Source organism: Apostichopus japonicus, chromosome 2 (genome assembly GCF_037975245.1).
Source record: "Apostichopus japonicus isolate 1M-3 chromosome 2, ASM3797524v1, whole genome shotgun sequence".
NCBI classification, from domain to species: Eukaryota; Metazoa; Echinodermata; class Holothuroidea; order Aspidochirotida; family Stichopodidae; genus Apostichopus; species Apostichopus japonicus.
Genome location: NC_092562.1, coordinates 23,583,026 through 23,599,673, shown reverse-complemented (window position 1 = coordinate 23,599,673; position 16,648 = coordinate 23,583,026). Strand labels below are relative to the sequence as shown.

General features: G+C 36.6%; 3 protein-coding genes across 3 annotated transcripts in view; all 3 read right to left on the bottom strand.

Annotated features, from left to right (window-relative positions):
* LOC139983109 (tyrosine-protein kinase receptor Tie-1-like) overlaps positions 1-6,350 on the bottom strand; it is a 44,222-nt gene extending 37,872 nt beyond the window's left edge. Inside the window, exons 1-2 of the mRNA XM_071996473.1 lie at positions 5,836-6,350; positions 4,201-4,536 (exon numbers count right to left, since the gene is read on the bottom strand). Of these exons, the coding sequence (XP_071852574.1) occupies positions 4,201-4,536; positions 5,836-5,932 (433 nt within the window). The 5' untranslated portion in view covers positions 5,933-6,350. The remainder of the gene's footprint in view (positions 1-4,200; positions 4,537-5,835) is intronic.
* A 5,692-nt stretch (positions 6,351-12,042) lies between these two features.
* The window catches only part of LOC139982824 (uncharacterized), a 220,871-nt gene continuing 216,265 nt past the window's right edge, over positions 12,043-16,648 (bottom strand). Inside the window, exon 31 of the transcript XR_011798390.1 lies at positions 12,043-15,323. The gene's annotated coding sequence lies outside the window, so the exon portion shown is untranslated. The remainder of the gene's footprint in view (positions 15,324-16,648) is intronic.
* Positions 13,856-16,648, bottom strand: part of LOC139982853 (uncharacterized) — a 56,176-nt gene continuing 53,383 nt past the window's right edge. Inside the window, exon 30 of the mRNA XM_071995981.1 lies at positions 13,856-15,663. Coding sequence (XP_071852082.1) covers positions 15,586-15,663 — 78 coding nt within the window. The 3' untranslated portion in view covers positions 13,856-15,585. The remainder of the gene's footprint in view (positions 15,664-16,648) is intronic.

Genomic DNA, 16,648 nt, shown 5'->3' with positions numbered 1-16,648 from the left:
ATCTGTTGATTTGGCATGGATTGACCCATGTGAAAAGTGAAGTCGCGGCGAGGTCGCTGCAAGCCTCTCTCCAGCGAAGTCGCCGCAAGCCCCTTTCCTGCGAAGTCGCTGCAAGCCCCTTTCCTGCGAAGTCACCGCAGGCCCCTTTCCGGCGAAGTCACCGCAACCCCCTTTCCGGCGAAGTCGCCACAAGCCTCATTTGCATGTGAAAAGTGAAGTCGCAGCGACTGCGCTGCAACTAGTTGCTGCGAAGTCGCTGCAACTGGTCGCGGCAAGGGCCTTTTTTCGACAGGGGTTGCCCACTCACAGCAAAATGAAAATAAGAAATGTTAAGCACAGAAAATATTCTATTTTTGAATGTGTTAAAAATACTTTTCACATCTGAAAACAAATAACCAAGAATAAATTGAAAAAATATAGCAACCAAAGTGGTTTTGGCAATGAATATCTTCTTTCATCATATCAGGTAATAATTTATCTTGCATCGCATCACAAAATGCATAGCAACATTTTGGGGAAAATTGCTACAGAAACTGTGCAAAGGTGAACAGCAGTCTTTGTAGACAGGAACCATGGTATAATATACACAAGATTCAGAGCCTTCAAAACTGGTATATGTGAACACTAATTTCCCTGCATATTAACAGTTATCATTACTATTGTCTGCCATGACTTACATGTTTACTTAGATTGGACATAAATTTAATTTTAGAAGCCCTCTATGTCTACGGCTTGTTTGAAAAAAGAAGATGTTGATACCTTTGGATTCAGAATTGCATCTTTTGGAAATAAAGGGAGAAAGTGAAGAGAACAAACAGAAATATTTACAAAGGGTTCACCTCTGTCAATGGTTGTATTGACTCTGTACATGACATGTACATGTTCTACTGCAGACTCTTGTTTAGAACCCTTACATGAGCTTTGACGGATGTCTTTCCAATAAGCAAGTATATAAGTTGTATATTAGCAGCCACTGCATTTACTTAATAATTTGTGGACTATTTGTGGTACAAGGAAGAGGAACTACTGTAATTGCGGGACAGGCAGGCTTCTACATTGCATAGCCTAACAGTGTCACCTAGTTATCAATGTGACTCACTTAAATGTCACTTTTGTAGCCGCCTCGCTATTGAAAGAAAATATGGACACTTTAATTGTGCACCACCATATATGGCATCCTATGTTGGTGAAATATTCTTCATATTCTGGTGAAACACTTTTTAAGATACAATTGCGATTAATCCCAGTTTTCAATATTTTCTAATTGATTGGTTAATTAAGGTATCTACTGTAGGCTATTACCCGAGGGGCAATAGGCAACTTGTTTTATTCAAGATTTCACAAGATCTCAAACCTTGCAAGAAGCTTGCGTGGATTAACTCAGAATTCTCACAAATGCACAAAAACCCCGTTGCAACTGAGCTTTAAATCAAGATAAAAAGTTGTCTACTGTATAGATGGACATCAACTGTGAGCAGAAAATATTTTCATTATTCACATTCTGGTTACATATATATTTGCAGGGTTTAAAGAAACGCCCCAAAGACTGTAACTAGGCCGTTCTACTGTAGTTATGCTATATTCGGGACATTAATGTTAATGAACAGAATAAATGACACACTGTCAAAATACAACTGAAACGAAGCCATGTGTGCAAATATTGTTGTAACTTGTTTCCTTGCTGTACTGTACTACCAGTATAGCATCCTTCTGCGATCTCTCGAGGCAGAAATTAAAATAATGAAAGCATGTCATGACTAACACAATATTTGCAAATACCGATTTTCTCATCATCATAATATATAAACCCGTTTAAATTTTATATGAAAGTTCCTTAAAACCTATTTCCATCAAAACTGCCTTAAGTCACTACTCCACAAATGATTGATGTATAATGACATACAGTACATGTACTGTATGTATACGCTGAGTGCTAAATATTGTTTAGACCACTTTCGTCCTGGGTAAAATTGCTTGACCAAATAAAAAAAACTTGAATTGCTGAACTTGCATGAAATGGAGAAAAAGATCCTGAAGTGATAGCTTGTGGTACTGATTGTTGGTTTAGGGGTAGTTTCAGTACCTCAATAACTTGCTTAAAGACAAGAACAAATTTTAGTGATTCCTCTTTCTAAGATTGTTTTGCTGTATGATGGGACATCTGAATGTGGCAAGAGGTGCATGGGGGGAGCTAGGAGGGTGATAGGGGGGATATTCCACCAATTTCAATCTTATCCTCCTAAATCCATTTTCCCAGTTGATTCTTATGAAACACACACAAAGTTTCACCACCTGGCAGACCCCATACATGATTGTCTGCTTCAATGAACCCAGTGCAGACAGCAGTAAAGATTCAGGCCCTACTTAAATCAGTAAGGAAAATTTGATTAACACCCCCCCCCCCCCCCAACCGGCCTGATGCTATTAACACACACAAAGTTTCACCACCTGGCAGACCCCATACATGATTGTCTGCTTCAATGAACCCAGTGCAGACAGCAGTAAAGATTCAGGCCCTACTTAAATCAGTAAGGAAAATTTGATTAACACCCCCCCCCCCCCCACAACCGGCCTGATGCTATTAACACACACAAAGTTTCACCACCTGGCAGACCCCATACATGATTGTCTGCTTCAATGAACCCAGTGCAGGCAGCAGTAAATATTCAGGCCCTACTTAAATCAGTAAGGAAAATTTGAATAACACCCCCCCCCCCCACCAGCCTCATGCTATTAACACACACTTGAGGTTATACTAATTCTGAACCCCAAAACTTTACAACTAGCATCTAGTCTTTCTCTTTTCAAGATGCATTTTTGTGCTCGCAAATTTCTATGCAAAGTAATGATAGGGTTATCTTAAAAATCTCCAACTTCCAGAGGCTTTCGGCTCATACCCCCCATTACTTTCCAGTCCAGGGATACTTGCATTACAGTGTTACAAAATAATTCCTCTTTCTGACTGGTATATTTGAGCTTGAAAATCACTGTAACAACCTTCCCCTGCCCTAATCCAACCCCCATCAGAAACAGTCTAGCCCATACACCTGTGATACTGTTATAACTTGGTGCAATTTTGTTTTTTCCGACCCACATCCCTGCGAAAATTCTTCAAAAGTCCCTCGAGTTGTACTATCGGGGTTGACCATTTAGATTTAAATAATAACAATATTGGAAATCTGCAGGATAAAAATATGTTGATTGACTTAAAAAGACATCCAAATTTTTCAATATGGGGGGGGGATGTCAAGATTGCACATTTATGGTGTTGAATTGTTCAAGGTGTGATTATAAAGGTGTACAGGAAATATAGAAGTACATACATTCCAAAACGTAAGTGAGTTTGAATGATTACAAAGTGTTTGTGTCAGCAAAATCAGCAAAAAGGCTTGTGTCAGCAAAATTTGTATTGCATGTGAAATTTGATATGTAAAATAATAAACTCTTGTTACCCCCAAAAAAACTTTCATTGTTGACATTGCAAGTACAGTATATTTCAAAACCATTTGTGAATGCATTCTATCTGCCCCCGCTATTTCTGTGGCTATCAAACTTCAATTCCCTGGTTTATGAGTAATGTACCCACTTAATGAAATGTCATACACACATTGTACAATGTTTACTGTACATGCATGATTGTTTAATAAACTTATTTTGTTTCACCACCTGAAAGTGACACAGTTCTACATTTAACATTCAAAGAGTCCATGGCAACTCTCTGAGACTCTGTTAAGATTATATCTATATATGCAGTGTGTGCATTGCAAATTGTTTACCAATGTACGAATTCTGCACAATTCGCACTACTAGACAGTTACTACAAAGTTCATTGACCATGCATCTGAACTTGGGTAACCCCAGTTGAAAAACGATTTGGCTATTGTCCATGCATAAGGGATTTCCATATTTCTCTATAGTTTAGTACCTTCTTTAGGTCACTGCTACTCTATTCGTGGAAACTAATTTTGACCCACACTTTTTCACTGATTCCATCAATGCATTGCTTCTGCACTCCACCAATTAGCTATGATACTATATATGAGTGTGATCTTTCTGTGGTGTTTACTTTAGACTTAATTGTTTTAATAGGTTGTAAAATTATTGCATGTATACCGAGGATAGAAACAAATTCACTGTTGTAAAAACATAGTCAATATTTGAACAGATTTTGTGTATTTGGGCTTCATTTATTTAACTCACCATTATCGTGCAGGAAGATAGTCATGATGGTAGTATCCTCTCTATCATCCTTCGTTGCTGTACAATTGAAAACACCAAATGCATTGTTATCAACAGGGGTAATGGAAACAGAATGTCCAGCTGTGTCTGCAGGAAGGTCTGGGATCATGGTATCACTCACTGTGGAGACAGGATGACCTTTGCCATCATTGTTATTTCTTGTGTCATAAGCTCTAATTGAAGTCACAATTGCATCATCATCTCCTGCTCCAAGATAACACTCAAAGTGAGGAGGAGGAGTAATAACAGATCCAGCATCTTTTGACTTGAATGACATCACAGTCATCTGAACCTTATCTGAAAAAAATAACAATATTATCATGATGAAATTAGCAGATATATTCAGGTTCCTCTTAACACAGAATTTTCTTAGACAGACCTTGTCTTTCTTAGACAGACCCAGTCTACTAATCCCCTTACATAGACTATCTCTCTGCGTTCACCATGTTCATTAACCTGTCTGTATTCTGTGCGTGTTTTGTCCCTTCTGTTATTGTTACTTGTCATTCAGCCTTTGAAGAAGATCCTGCTAGCATCGAAGCGTCAGGCCAACTTACTTTCATACAATATACACTTCAGGAAAGATGTGAAAAGTATGTTGGTGAGCAGAACACCAGCTTTGGGGGTGACAGCGATTCATTAATACAGTATTTTAAAAAGGAAAATTTGCCCTGAAAAGAGTCTACACTCTACAGTAGTTCCTACCTAAGCTACTGTGATAATTTTTCAATTGTTTCGATCCTGATAGGCCAACTTAATTTTACATATTATTTTTCATATCAGATTATATATTTTGTACTCTCGATATCAGGTAACGAAATAACGAATATTTAATTTCCGTGCCAAATACTTTTCACTTTATTTACGTTGGAGTTGCAACACTGATAATGGTTATAATACCAGTTGTAAAAGCTGTCTATAACTTCTTCTTTTTTCATTCCATAGCCAACGGCTACTATTTTCCCCTTCTGTAGCCTGTACAGCACTGTCATTAACTGTCTTGTGGCGGGATTGCAATATTGCGACTCCTCGTTATAAACGTACAGCGCCCCATGCATGTATTACAGTGTTCTTTACTTGCTCCATTAATGTTTACTGTGAAACATTAAGTCGTACAATTTACATCTTTGATTGTATTGGCCTAGAAGTTGGTAATCATGCATAACACTATATCATACTTTAGGCCAGTTCCATAAAAATGATGAAATAATCAGTAATCGGCATGGGCCGATTGTCACAGGAACTAATCGGTAATCTGTATAAAACCGATTATCATATAATCGGTCGAACACTATTCCCCATGGAAACATTTTCTGCTATATAGGCTATAGCTTAAATGGCAATAGCCTACGGCTACAGGGATGGAAAGGGGAATGAATTTACTTAGGCAAATAGGCAATAAGAATATAGGCTAATGAAGTTATATAGTTCAGGCCTTTCTACATAAGTCAGCCTGCCCTAAGTTAGTATCCACTCACTAATTATCCGTGGCGGGGGGGGAGGGGGTGCCAGGGTGGGGGGCATGGCCTAAGTTACATATAGGTCTTTCTATCTCCTTTCACACAGCCTACTCTCACTTTCAGCAATAGCACTTACCTTTTCGTCCACATGTTCCAGTTTGAGCTCCAGAATAGTGTACCGATACTAACATGAAACAGATCAGAGTCAATCCGAGAAGTGTCCCGTGGAACATTTTGGTAAGTTGCTTCTCCTGTAATGTAAAATGGCCTTATGTTTGTTACAATTAGCAAGGCTTAGATATGGATAGCTACTAGAAATCTTATTGAATTGTCCGGGCTGCTTCCGTGAATGGAACCATACGACTAGGATATAGGCTTCTTCACATTACTTCCGGCTATGGCTGACAGTATGCCTGCTGTAGGCTAAGTAGCATAGGCCTAGTTTCGAACAGGGTTAGACAAACGTCAAAAGTTAGCCTATGCTAGGTCTGCAAAGCTTCATAATATTCTACCAGTCACTGGTCCAGTATAATCTCGTTACAAATCTTTCAGTAATTCAATCCTTTCGAATTGTATTTGACTGTTACCATTGCGCGTCTACTTGTTTTCAGGTAAATACTTAACATACGACTTGATCATACCCATTACGGAACCGAAACTTGTTCCTAAGTTAGGTCTGTTTAGATATAGCTCCATGGTTAGGTGAACTGTACCGTAGCACACCACAAACAACTGGGTGCTACAATTTGCTAATTGCAGCGAAAGTCGCAGTCGCTGTAAGGAAGTGGATTCAAGCAGCTATTATACGAGTTACAACAGCCACGTTACATAAGACCCCATGTTGTATTCCGTGCGTTGATCGACTATAATTAGAATTTGTGATATCTCCACTGTACTTGTAGGTAAGTTAAAAATTTGAAAAATATTGAAATAACATGTATGCTGCCAGGAACTCAATGTTGTAGTGAACATTCCTCATCCCTACATGTAATGGTATTGACCGGGCGTCGTCTATGGCAATGTGTGCCAACATGATGTCGGAAAAAAACACCTAGAGGATGCGAAGAGGGTCGGTCAACCAGAACTACAATTTAATGTGTGGATGATTTGGAAGGAAACAGTAGTTTCTATAAACAAAAGCGTTTAAATATAAACTAGCGCCGTTATGAGGTGTAAATCATCTTATATTGTTACGTTGGTTACAACTCAGTTGACACACTTAATGTAATCTTAATTAATCCAATTAAAAGGTACTTATGATTGGCCAAAGAAATTCTGGTCAGTGATATTTTACATTGTCTTATACTGTCTGTTTATGAAGTTAGCAGATGCCTATCCTGTGTCTAGTCTAGAGGCTATGAGATGAAGAAATTTAAAGTGTGTGTGCCTAAAAGTCAAGCACAAGCAGCGGATAATGGTGTAGAAATTTGAGAGATGAATTCGACAATGAGTCAAGTTTGCTAGTAATTCTTAAGTATATAATTGAAACCTTTATTGAACCATTAATAGTTTTATTCTCTTGGATATCTGCTCTACTGCATTTCTACTGTCATTTATTTATCGCATCTTTTGCTTTTGTGCGAATTTGCTCCATGATTCGGATGAGTGGTACGTAGGAAAAGAGGCGGTATCACGGGTGGGGTGACTAAACATATAGTTTCATATTCCTGTTGGTAAACCGGTAAAGTTACACTCGAATCGTTCAGCTATTTTAATCGGATTCTCAGACGGGCTAGCAGCATTGTTGATGACGGTAATATATTTTGTATCACAGTCTTTCAAAGCCAGCCTCTGTAAGCAGCACGTCAAAAATGTGAAGTAGTTCTAACAGGAGCAAAGCTGTTTCTACCGTTAAAATAACAAATTTATTAAGTCAATGGAACGATTAAGTTTGGTACAACACCTACAACAGCAATAATAAGAGAAAACTTCGGATATAAGCTCTGAGAGGACTGCTAACTGGGACTGAAGTATACAACCGTCGCATTCAGACTTTACAGGGATTTTATAAGTAATTTTGTTAACGTTAAGGATCCCGTTATATATAGTGTTTGCATCATAAAGTAGAAACATTACTGTGCGCACACAATCTGAACTGCTACATGAATTTCTCCTTTTGTGTAGCAATTAGGTTTACCACAGTGTATATATCATTTTAGTATGCTATACAAATGTAATAGAAGCTGTAATACGACATGTACCCTCTGCTATCAGCGTGCAATTCAATCTTCAACACGTTGAGACCTAATTTATTGTCACCACTATTGGTTATATACTGTAACATAAATTCACCCTGTGTTGTTACCCCGCTGGTAGCTTTACTTGCAAACAATTCGGCGCTTGTATAAATGTTTTGCATTTTCTCTCAAATACAGCGGAAGTCCACAGATAGAGTCCATAATAGTAGTACAGCTGTCTCAGTAAAATAGCCAATTACAGAGGCGTTTGTTTTCTATCACGACAGCTCGCGTGATGAAAGAGGCACAACCAATCAAGTTATTTGTCTCATAAGAGAAAATTGTTCGTTCCTTTTACACATGTATAACATAAGAAAGAATTTAGCACGTGTACAGCTACTTAAGAAAGCACAGAGAACACACGTCAACCGACGGTCACCAGAAAGAGTCTGACACTAAAGCCAATAAAACTTATTTTCCGTAAGTCCTTTGAAAATTAACTGTACGTAAATAATTGATAAATGTATTTGACGTGACTATCGCAATGTCTATCTTATTTTAAGAGTGTTAACGTTGTGTAACTATCGTAACAAAGCACATAGAAATTATCACTGTGACAGTAGCTTGACAGGTCTCGTTTTCTAAGCATTTCTTTATCTTATAGGAATAACTTGCAAGTTCCTTTGATAAATTATCTGGAATCAATTATTTTTTTCGACGAATTCACTGGAATCGAAGCTTTAATTAATCATCGTACAACTTCTAGAAACTAGTCTTCATATTGGGAAACTGCGTTCTCTTTAGTAGAGGGTAAATTCTTATGTACTAGCCTGTGTGACCGTATTCTAGGTTAAAGGATGTTCGTTAACGTTATTGACGTAGTGCGTTCGTTTTGCGGCTATGACGCAGTGCGTTCATTTTGCGGCATTGACGCAATGCGTACAAACCGCGTATGAATTAGTCTGTTTTTATTACCTATCCTTCATTACGTTTTTTCTTTGATTTTGTATTGTGGTCGCTATAATTTGTTGAAGAGATGTGCTTGGAAAATTAGGTGGAGAGTATAATCGAATTAACCTAAAAAACGTGTATACATCCATGTCTGTACTGCCTGGTGTTTCTGGGGAAGTTACCAACTATATTTGGGTCTCCTTTCATTTATACACCTCCCTAACCACCCAACCTAATTTGGAAATTTGACATTGAATGTTATAAGTATTGAAGTTGCTATTTTAACTTGGTGGCGGTTTCCATTGCCTTTTTGATGTAATCATCATCAATTGGTATTGATTATTATTTTTTTGCTTTGTTTTGCTTTGTCGGTTTTTGGCTTGTTTTGCGGTAATTATCTATTGGTTTGGTTTTTGAAATCAAACCCTCCTTCTTAGATTATATCTTTACTTACTTTGTTTTATTTCGTTTCTATATTATTTTTCGTCGCATAAATTGTAAGCTTTTGTACTATACCATTGATTTCTATTGAAATCCCGTGTCTCAAAATGCGGAAATACAGAACGGGCATTCACTATTTTATAGCTTTCCAGTCTACTGTATTTTTGTGAAACAAAGAAACGAGAGCAATAAAAAATAAAAAAATACAAGAACCTGCAAGGAAAATTCATTGAGGTTTCGATTCCTTCCTGACACTAGACTTCTGCTTATTGACTTTTGCATATTCATTAGAATTTGCTCTGATAAAATAAACTGAAACAATATTTTGGTGTTCAATTACACTATGTATTTATAAGCACAAGACTTGCTTACAAAGATTTCAATACTTGACCTCTGGTGACCTCAGATGACGTTTGACCTCCACTAAAAGCCATAAGGTTCTGTTACTCAATATGGGGTCTATTTGTCAAGTATGAGATTCATCAATGATATCGAGATATCGTATTTACAAGCAAGGCATCACACACACGCCATCATGACTGCATAGGGTTCTGTTTTCATAGAAACCAAAATGCCAACAAAGCGAGACAAAACAAACAAACAATACGCAAAACAAAATTATCCAACGTGCATAGACACACATATATTTACGCGGGACCACCATAAAAGAAGAGGAATAAATTAAACAAATAACCAAACAATGAACTCGAACCTAAGTAGAAATATTGACAGATTAATTCTGAACTCAAATTTGATAACATCATTCCATGGAGGTTAAAACAGTTTTACCTCCATTCATTTCGATATCATTCCCGACTGCTGACAGTTCAGAATCGCTGTAAACATTTGAAAGTGTTATGTTTCCAATTCTTTCGGTAGGAACGAGGTCTCTTCTGTCTGCTCACTGAGTAAATAAGTAAAGTTTATTTAAGAAAGGATCAATCAAGACATATAGTCCCCATCTATGACCCTTTGAAAAATCTTTAACACCGAAATCTCATATCCCATTTGACACTTTTAGAAAGGACAACTGGCAAGTCATTCCATTCGTTCACAACCCTCTGAGAAAGGAAGTTTCTCGAATATTTGGTATACGTCAAACTTTCTGTAACTAAAGACAATGGCCTCTACTGTTCCTTCGCTCACACAACAAGGAAGAATTAATAAGTCAGTTATGGGTGAGAATTTGGTTTGTGAGTCCCAGATGCAGCTTTATCAAGCATAAAAGAAAGTCTATGCAAGACTCATTCATCATCATGATCAACACTCAATGCCAATTGTAGTCAGTTAATAGTAAAAAGTTGTCTGGTGTGGTCAATGGAAACAAAATGAGTATCATGACATAATCAGTGGTGTAGCTAGTGTTTCAGACGCCCAGTTCAGAAGCATTCGAGCAGGGCTCCTTCACGCGTTTTGGAAGCATCAGTCCGCGAGCAACTATCCCCGACTGCAATTTTCAAAACGAATAACGATTTTTCTGATGGCTTCGAATATTTAGCGCAGGTTTCGCTGTCAGAAATTAGCACAATTATGCTTGAATTGAGGATCAAAAATCTGTTGCAGTAGTCAAGGTGTTGGCTAAGAGAATTGTTTGGACGAGTTAATTATGAGCGCACTGTTGAAACTTGATTGTTTCCTTTTTTCGGAAAATAAAACCCACAAAAAACGGAAAATCCTAGACACTGAGGGCCGTGGTTCAGTGAACCGCATCTGGAAATTTAAAGTGGCAATATGTAATGGCAAGAGGAGTGTGCGATAGAATGTCTTCATGTGATGCATTTATGCTGAAAGGGGATCAGAAGAATCAGAGGTAGGGGATGGGGGGGCGGACCTTTTGGTACTCTTAATTCATAAAAATGGAAAGATAGAAACTGTTTATTCATACCATTTATTTCTGAATGCGTACCCAAGATAAAAATATAAAATGTATTACCACAACTCTACAAGCTGCAACACAAGGAACGTTCTAATTTAATAACTTAGGAGATAATTATTTCATAATAGTTTAATATTTACTTGTTACAGTATATTATCATGTGACACATTGCTGGATATCTTATTCCATGTAACATATTAGCTCATTTTGTACTGCTTGTTATCCCATAACTGCTGTCCAGTAACTGGTGTGTTGTAATTCAGGCAATTGCCAGTGAGACCTCGATTTTAGTCAGTGTATATTTTAAAGCGGTTCCGTGTTCATAGCAATGGTACTTACAAGGAATAGAAATGGCGTTTTATTAGAAATATTCTGCGCGCAGTTTCTGCCGACTGCGATTTCCAACCGATTTTGATTTTTTTATTTTGTGTATGAGATCTGTGGTTAATTTTTTAGCACTGATATCTCTCTCAGAAATTGTCAAAATTATGTGTGAATAACGGATCAGAAATGAAAGTGTAAATGGTAGTGTCTATTAGATAATTGTTCTTAACTAGTTCTTACGACAAACTTAACAATAACTTCATAAAACCTGTGCATAAATAAGCAACTGATGTAGAACAATGATTTGAAAATTATTATTCTAATTATCAGAAACCAAATTCATTAAATTATTGTGCCTAAGTTGCACTTCAAAGCCGTTCATTAAAAGTGTAACATAAAAGAAGGAACGATTTAAGCCTGTTTATGATAAGAAGTATTCACTCGTAAGTTATACTTAAATTTCTGATGAAAGTGAAAATAATACATTTGTAATGATAAAAGATTAAAGTTGAAAGGAATTTCCCCTTTTACCTGCATTTCAACAGCATTGCATTTTTATTTTTTTATTTTAAGGAAGACAAAAAAACGCAAATGATAGAGGATATAAATATAAATCTAATCTGAAATAATATCATGCATTTCATGAAAATAATTCATTTTTAATCATAAAAGAAGTCAGTTGAAAGGAAATGCTGAATGGGTGTGAATCGATATCATTGCACCAAACTGCTATTTGAAGAAAAGAAAGTTTCTTGATTCCGTGAGAACCACTCATGTAAGATAAAATTGGTAAAAATATAATTTCTTGGTTACCAATAATCAGTAAAACAACATTTCCACAACTTGTATGACTTGCTGACTTGATTAATGATATTACCATTCCGATGCAAGGCACAAGTAAAAACAAAACATGTGATAAAAAATAGACTATACTTGAAATTGTAAACTTGGCAACTGTAATTCAAAACAAATCATTCAAATTAAACTTTCACTTGGCAAAATGAGAAGAGAAAGAAAAAAAGGAAGAAAAACAACAAAACAAAGCAAAGTAATGAGAAAACATTAACATTTGAACCCGTAGAACATTTTTCTTCACAGTACAGTGATAAAGAACCAGGCTACTGGCTTGAATTGCTTCACAGGCCGCATCCTCTCACATTGCAAGAAAAGTTTCATTCTTGGCAGGCCATAATCTCTAAAAGTAGCATTTTCACGTCAAATATTACTTGCTTCTTGTAGTCATTCACAATATTACCATTTTGGTGCAAGATGTATTACAAAAGGAGAAACAAAAAAAAAAACATTTTTAAAGCAAAATATACTCTGGTGGAAAAATACAATTTGGCAGCTGCAATTCCATAAAATCATTTCAAATTAAAACTTTTACTTCCAAAAAGGAAAGCAAAAGTAGACCAACAGAAAAGAAAAAATATAAGGATAACATTATCATTCAAATTCATATCACGTCTTTCTTCCAGGTGATGAAAACCCTAAGCTGCTTGGCATGGAGATTCACAGAAAGATATTCATGTGGGATAACTTGTTGGGGCGCAATGAAAGTATGAAACCTCATAGAATAAGTACCATTTTCACAACTAGGTGACCTGCTGTTGAGATAGTCATTTGTGATATTATCATCATTATGATGCAAGGATGATAAGAAAACAGCCCAGAAAAGCGAGAGTAAATACTATATACAAATTGAACTTTAGTTTTAGACCATTGCAAATTCAAACTTTTGCTTGCAAAATGCAAATGTAATAACAATATAGAAAACAGATAAAAGAAAACGAAATGAAGACAGCATTCAATTGGAATTAAATTATGTCTTGAGAGTGATAGCAAAATGAGACAAATTGACCTGGTTACTTCACATGCAGACTGTCATGGTATGATACCTTGTTATACACTTCGAAGGAAGTAGTCTAAAAATAACATTAACTTGAAAGGAACTAGTCAAGGAACTGTGACTAACTGTTGCATTCATCCCATGTTATTACCACTTGGCAGCTACAATTAACAATATTACATGTTTTAATTCTCTTATAAAAGGTGAAATACAGCCATTAGTTCTTTTAACTTCTCTTAAAAATATTGAAAGACTAGAGATATACTATTCTTACAAATTCCACAACTCCTGGCTTTGCTAGATGAGTGTTTGCCTACTGTCACTCAAATGTATCCTGTACTCACACTCTGGCCCATGCAACCAGGAAAGTGATGCACTTGCGCAAATTATTTTATATAACCATTGCAACAGACTAAATAATAGTGTATCAGAAGAGAACAATGTCATGCAGCTTGATGTTTGTAGTTGATGACAAATATTCCAAATGTTACAATTAATAACATTCTCCTCCCTCCCCCTACTCAACCTTTTTTTACAATGCTTGCAAGGCCGTAACTTCTCAAATGATTTGACTGAAAGAACAATTACACTGTATGGGGACTTTTCTGTTTGCTAAAGTTTGTTCTGTTATACTTATAAGGTGCTTCCTCATGTAAGCCACAGCTTCAGCAGTTTGACCAAATGTAGCCAATTTAAAGATGATAAAGTAGAGAGTCTAATGGTGGTATCACTCAAGATGTGATGTAGTATTTAGAGTAAATACTCAATCATCTTATGCAAGTTATTTAAGTGCACCCTTTCCCATATAACCTTGGTATGCCATGATTTTGGCAGCTACAGTTAATAATAATAGTTGTTATATTACCTCTATTCAAGAAATTGAAAGAATAGAGGGACTACTCTACCTATGTTAACAGACAGAGCAATTAGCAAATTTGTATTACTTCTATTAAACAATTGAAAGACTATAGGGAGAAGGACTACTCCTATTTTCAACTCCTTGCCTAGCTACATTAGGGTGTGACTACTGTTACTCAAATGCACATGTTAACAGACAGCCTGTATTTAACACATTTTTTCTTGTATTAATTAATTGAAAGACAATATAGAAAGACTATTCCTATTTTCAACACCTTGCCTTGATACATAAGTGTGTGTCTACTGTCACTCATATGTATATGTTAACACACAGCCTGTATTTAACACATTTTTCTTCTATAAATTAATTAATTAAAAGACAGTATTGAAAGACTACTCTTTTTTCAACAACTTGCCTTGCTTCATATGTGTCTAGTGTCACTCATATGTACATGTTAACAGACAGCTACAATTAACAATTTGTTTTACTTCTATTACGTAATTGAAAGACTATAGATAGAAAGATAGACTAGGCTACTCCAAATCTTCCACACCTTACTATCAGTGGCGGAGCGTTCATACAGTCAGGGGGGGGGGCGGATGCCCCGCTGACGGACTCAAATGGACTGCTGGCGCCCTTTTCAGCTTTTTACCACTTTTTGCTTATTCTAGATTATTGACTTTTTAATTGAGCTCTCATCTACATATTGACATTTGTCACATTTTGTTAAGTGCCTATTTATTCTTCGTTTATCTGCAAATTAGCCAGGCCCTGAAAAGGGTCATTTCCAGCGATCTAGGGAGTATCTGTACTCAAAAATTTTTCTGTATGCTACGCCCCAACCAGTGGTGGCGCTCTGCTTAGATAGTGTCAAAAGCGCCCCTACAGACCATTCTTGCCCCTCCTGACCAATACCCCTAGCTCCGCCACTGCTTACTATATGAGTCTATGTCTACTGTCACTGAAAGTAGAGGACAAGCATTTACAGCAGGCTGGTGAAAGTGTTAATCCCCTAATACCACATTTAATATGAAACGCAATATTGTTTGCAGGCTGTTGATTAAAAGCGGGTAAAACAACAAGAAAGAGACAAACACAAATACAAATGTTACATGCTGATGAAGACTGTTGAATCTGATTTCAGTGCCTCCAATATGAATTTCTTCAATTTTTTAAGGTCAAGGAACCTTTGACATCTGGATCCATTCTATATCTGGTTAACCTCCAGTTCCAACATGTTGTCCTTATAGTATCATTTTTATGCTATTGGTTAATTGGGACATCTTGGTTGGGAAGATACCATCCATAACGAACACTTTAACAGAGATAGAGGTCACTCTGGGGCATGGGAAAAGGAGAGGGGCAGGGTCATAGTGGGACTTGGTGGTACATAAAGACCATCTAGAACTCTAATACTTCAGATTTTCATAGTTTTCTTCTTTACTTGCAACTGATTGGATAATTTGGTAGCACAGGAAATAATCTTCCTGTAATGACAAACAGAAAAATAGAAGGCTTAAGTTTTATCTAAAAATTTGAATCACGGTGATGAAAATACAGATATATGTATAACAGTGATGTACATGAACCATGAGGTTACAACTTAGTTTCATGCTTACTGGAGTGATCATCAGGTAACACACTACCTTTTACTCATTGTATCGAGCACACTGTGCTACTGTTGACAGCAATAACTCATCATAAATTACATATATATGTACATATATAGCACCATAAACAATATATGGTATACAATAGAAAGTCGATAACTTTTACTTTTTCTTACCAAAGAATAGGAAAAAAAACGATGGGAAGGGGTCTAGTGCTGATAGTCGTAATCAATTAATTGCCAGTAGTCGTGAATACACTATGGAAGTTTGATTAATCGCCCTCAAAACATAAGTTGCGATTACTCGACAACAGGCTAGCACTACACATAATCTGCTTTTGGAAAAAACCTAACCTATCAAAAACAACACTAAAGCCTAGCCTAGAAGGTTTGTCCTATGCTCAAATATACAGTATTGTATTTCATCAGTAAGTTTATATACAGTTCATCGACCCCAGTGACCAGCTACCTAGCACTGTGCTTTGTTAAAATCGACAAACACTTGCTCTGGTTAGATTCATGTGTTTTTTTGTCAGTAATATGCTTGTTGCAGTGCAAAATTCAGAGCAATGTTTGATCATTGCACATAATCGGACATTTGTAGGTTAACAATCTTTTACGATTGCCAAAGTTTTTGTCATTTTTTCAAACTTGTTTATAAAATTCATTTCTGGCTTGTTTACATTTATCGGATATCTGATCGATGGAATTACATCCATTGCGGTGTAGTTTAGTTTCAATGTGCAAAATATGTGCCTGCTATCGTGCTAGACTAGAGCCTAGCCTAGAATGTCCTTCTACAGAAAGCTCTTGGATACTTATCATCACACCGCTACAAGGTGTTACATGTAGTAATTGTTTGC